This window comes from Cryptomeria japonica, chromosome 7, assembly GCF_030272615.1.
Source record: "Cryptomeria japonica chromosome 7, Sugi_1.0, whole genome shotgun sequence".
In the NCBI taxonomy this organism is placed as follows: domain Eukaryota; kingdom Viridiplantae; phylum Streptophyta; class Pinopsida; order Cupressales; family Cupressaceae; genus Cryptomeria; species Cryptomeria japonica.
This window is the reverse complement of record NC_081411.1, coordinates 238,909,810-238,913,380: the sequence shown is the minus strand read 5'-3', so window position 1 is coordinate 238,913,380 and position 3,571 is coordinate 238,909,810. Positions and strand designations below refer to the sequence as shown.

Sequence of the window (3,571 nt, the reverse complement as noted above, 5' to 3'; positions counted from 1 at the left end):
TAGGAGTTGGATGCAAATAGACTATGCAAGAAAGGGCAATATATACACTATAGCAAAAAGATATCTATGAAAGCAATAGGTTTTGATACCAAATATAAGGGAATTCTAAATAAATGTAGAAATAACAAGAAAAAAAATGTAGATGTGAAGATAAAAAATATTTCACAAATTTCAAGTGTCATATTTTACAACATAGATAAGAATGCACATCATACATTTTCAAGTAAAACATACGAGGGTAAATTTTAACAATAAAAAAATCATTCATAAAGACAACATATTTCAAGAAAATATCGCCTTTGATACAGTGCATGGCCACATTTATATGTATAGAAAAGACTATGGTCTAAATTTGGTATAACAAAGATGTAGTAGAAATTTGCATAGATGTATAGTTGGCTATGACCATTAGATAACTAGTTAGCTAAATGGTTATGAATAGTTGTACTCCACATGAACATTTTGTAAAGCTACTATTTTTTAAAAAGCATCTTCATGCTTCACGTGCAATGAAAGAAAGTCGTTAAAGATGAAGTGGAAGTTATCATAAGTGCGTAGTGCCATGTTATTTCAACTGTACAATGTCATTTTTTTAAAGTAAAGTTTGTGTGTGTACACACTATTGTCTAATGATATATTTGGTGACTCTTTTATTTACATCTTAAGAATACAATTTAAGAGTATGAGAAATAATTTTAGAAAGATGATGTATGAGTTCATTTATAATATATTTATTTTACATAAAATCAACCATTTATTTATGTATAAGTCCACTAAAGTCTAATTTTAATGTGTAGAAACAAAATAAATCAACAAATAAATAGTTCTTAAGCTCATTTCATAAAAACAAAAGAAATCATAAATATAAATTCTTCAAACATGAAATTGTTACAAATCTTTGTTTCAAATGATCATAGTGTCAAATATACAATACAAATATTTTTCAAATATAATTGAAAAATTTGTATTTATTTCAAAACTTGATTAAAAAAAATATACTCGTTCAACATGTTAACTTAAATATAATATTCTATCGAGGAAATCATTGTTACATGGAGCGTGCTAGGAATATCTAGACATGACTAGGACGAATGTATTGAATGAAGTTGCTGAAATCCATTCTATCTTTGTTCTTCAGTTTGCAAATGCCGATAATTTACTCAGAATTAAGGGCAGTGCAGAAGAAAGCAGAGGGTTTGTGCGAGTTGGACGATATCCCAATGCCTGAAAATCCTTCACATTGTCCGTTGACGTTGGCAACACACACGCCGATCATATCTTTTAGGAGTTTGCTTTGCTGATTTTTAGGTTGAGATGCAAATTCTTCTATCGCCATCCACTGAAAATAAAACAAATTTAAGCCCCACTTAAACGATATTGAAGTTATCCAACTGAACGATGTTGAAATAATGTTTAAACACGTACCTTGGCTACTGAAATTTCGGTATCTTGCACAACAATATTAGAAGAAAGAGATCTCAACATACACACGAAGAGCAGATCGGATTTTCCGAAAGGGGCATTGTGACCATCCCTGCAGTTCAATCACAACTATTATAGAGCTAGATCAAACTTATCCTTCTTCGTACAAACTATGAAACAAGTTACAATTTTTTCTAATGATTAAAGTTTTGCTTACCTGAACCCAACCACTTGTACAAATTCTGTATTAATCTGTAAGACTACAAGAAAATACATAAATTATCAAAAAAAAATGTCGGAAATTATATTGAACATAAGGTAAAAATCCTGATTCAGAGGAAAAAGGTGAGGTAAGTGACATTTACCCCTGTTTCTTCCTGAACTTCTCTTACGGCCCCTTCCTTAATGCCTTCCCCCTATCAGAAACAAATTGCCGATAAGTACATTAGATATCGTCTTTTAATTTCATGTAAAAACTGCAGGGTCTTGAATTTAGTTTGACGTGGAAATTTAAACCTGATACCTGGTTAATTCTTCCTGTTGGCATCTTCCACAACCCTGAATCTTTGTAAGGGCCACACTTTTCTTGAACTACTAGAACCTATATTGCCATTGTCACGATAATTTATGTAAGGAAAAAAAAACCTCTTAAATCGAACAACCACTCAAAATAGTGAATGTCTTTTCACACTTCACAGTTACATTGCTACGGACAGGAGGAGAATATTAAGCAGAGTAACTACAATATATAAGAACTGGATTACATCTTTACCTCTCCGTCCTCGTTGAATACAAAAGCTGCAACTCCCGCTTGATGTGAAGCATTATCAGGGATGGTGGGGGGAGTTTGAGGGATCCAATGCACTAACATCACATATGAAGGCTCTGCGTGGTGGTACCCAAATCCCACCTGTAATCCACCAATCAGTATTGAAGCCTAGCCAAATGGGTTGGAGGGAAAAAAACGTCGATGGTAGCAGCGATGTTTTAAAAAACTGACCTCAATCGCAACGGGTACTAGTTTCGCCTGTTCCTTGGGAACTTTAATCCACACCGCCTTCTTTCCCTATATACCCAACAAGTATGATGAATTGAGGGTACTATTTATTATTGTCTTGAGGGATACGTATTTAGAGTTAACAAAGCAGTAAGCACTGACCTGGCGTGCCCATTGAGAAAGTGATGCCTTCAGTGAAGCTGCAAAACGACAAGCATCGTTCTGCATATTCTCTATGTCAACAATTACACCATCATATCTGTCTTCATGGGCTTTGAGCACTTCACATATTTCGTTCAAAACTGTTTCAACATCATTAGTGGTAGCCGAAACCTCGTTCGTTGGGAATGCCATTGTGCAGTGTAAGCAGCGACCTGCCAAAAAATAGTTCAATACCTAGCACAATGAAATGAAAAGGAACCATAGTGGTGCAGGAAGAGATGCTAACCTTCTGAGTAGCTCTGTGAGCAAGATTGAATTTGGCTACTTCCTAACAGACTAAATTAAATTAGTAGTGCAATAGTAATATGTTGTAGAGGGGGGAAGTGTATATATATATATATATATTATTGGCAACAATGAGAGGAGGTTTCTGGGATTTCAGAAGAATTCTTCTGCGCTGTTAACAACCAACTACCGCTACCCTTCCTTACAACGTAAGCGTTACACAAACCAAAAAGGAAAACTGAAAACTTGTATGCAAAGCAACGACAAATAGGGAAAAACTTATCTTAAAAAATTCTACGGACACGCAAATGATTTATTAGCTTTCTTCGTAAATTCGCAGAGGGGCTATCGAAACTTCTTGTTGATGAAGTAGTATGCTGCGCTAGGGACAAGTATGCTATCGAAACTTCTTGGTAATGAACAACTATGCTGCTACGTCTTAGTAATAATAATACAGAGAAGCGCGTGACCATCTCACAATAAAAAATTCAAAGGCTGAAAGCAAAGCAAATTCAGATTCTGATACACTGATTAATGAAGCAGTAAGCGTTTAACCCTGCCGCGCAGCTTCTTGGGACTCTCCCAGTTCGTTCCGCTCGCGACCTTCGTATTTTATTAACTTTCAATATACGACGACTATTTGTTCACGTTGACCTTTTTTAACAAAAATAAAAATAAATATTCTAAAAGAGATTTGAGGTTTCC

The 3,571-nt window shown here is 34.7% G+C and overlaps 1 protein-coding gene across 1 annotated transcript; it reads right to left on the bottom strand.

Moving 5' to 3' along the window:
- Positions 1–902: 902 nt before the first annotated feature.
- On the bottom strand, positions 903–2,941 carry LOC131857096 (nudix hydrolase 2-like). Its single transcript, XM_059209174.1, has 9 exons — positions 2,868–2,941; positions 2,582–2,793; positions 2,423–2,488; positions 2,195–2,332; positions 1,946–2,023; positions 1,788–1,838; positions 1,640–1,674; positions 1,426–1,534; positions 903–1,339 (listed from the first exon to the last, which is right to left on the bottom strand). The coding sequence occupies exons 2-9, from the start codon at positions 2,771–2,773 to the stop codon at positions 1,157–1,159; spliced, it is 852 nt and encodes a 283-aa protein (XP_059065157.1). The 5' UTR covers positions 2,774–2,793; positions 2,868–2,941; the 3' UTR covers positions 903–1,156.
- Between the last annotated feature and the right edge of the window lie 630 nt (positions 2,942–3,571).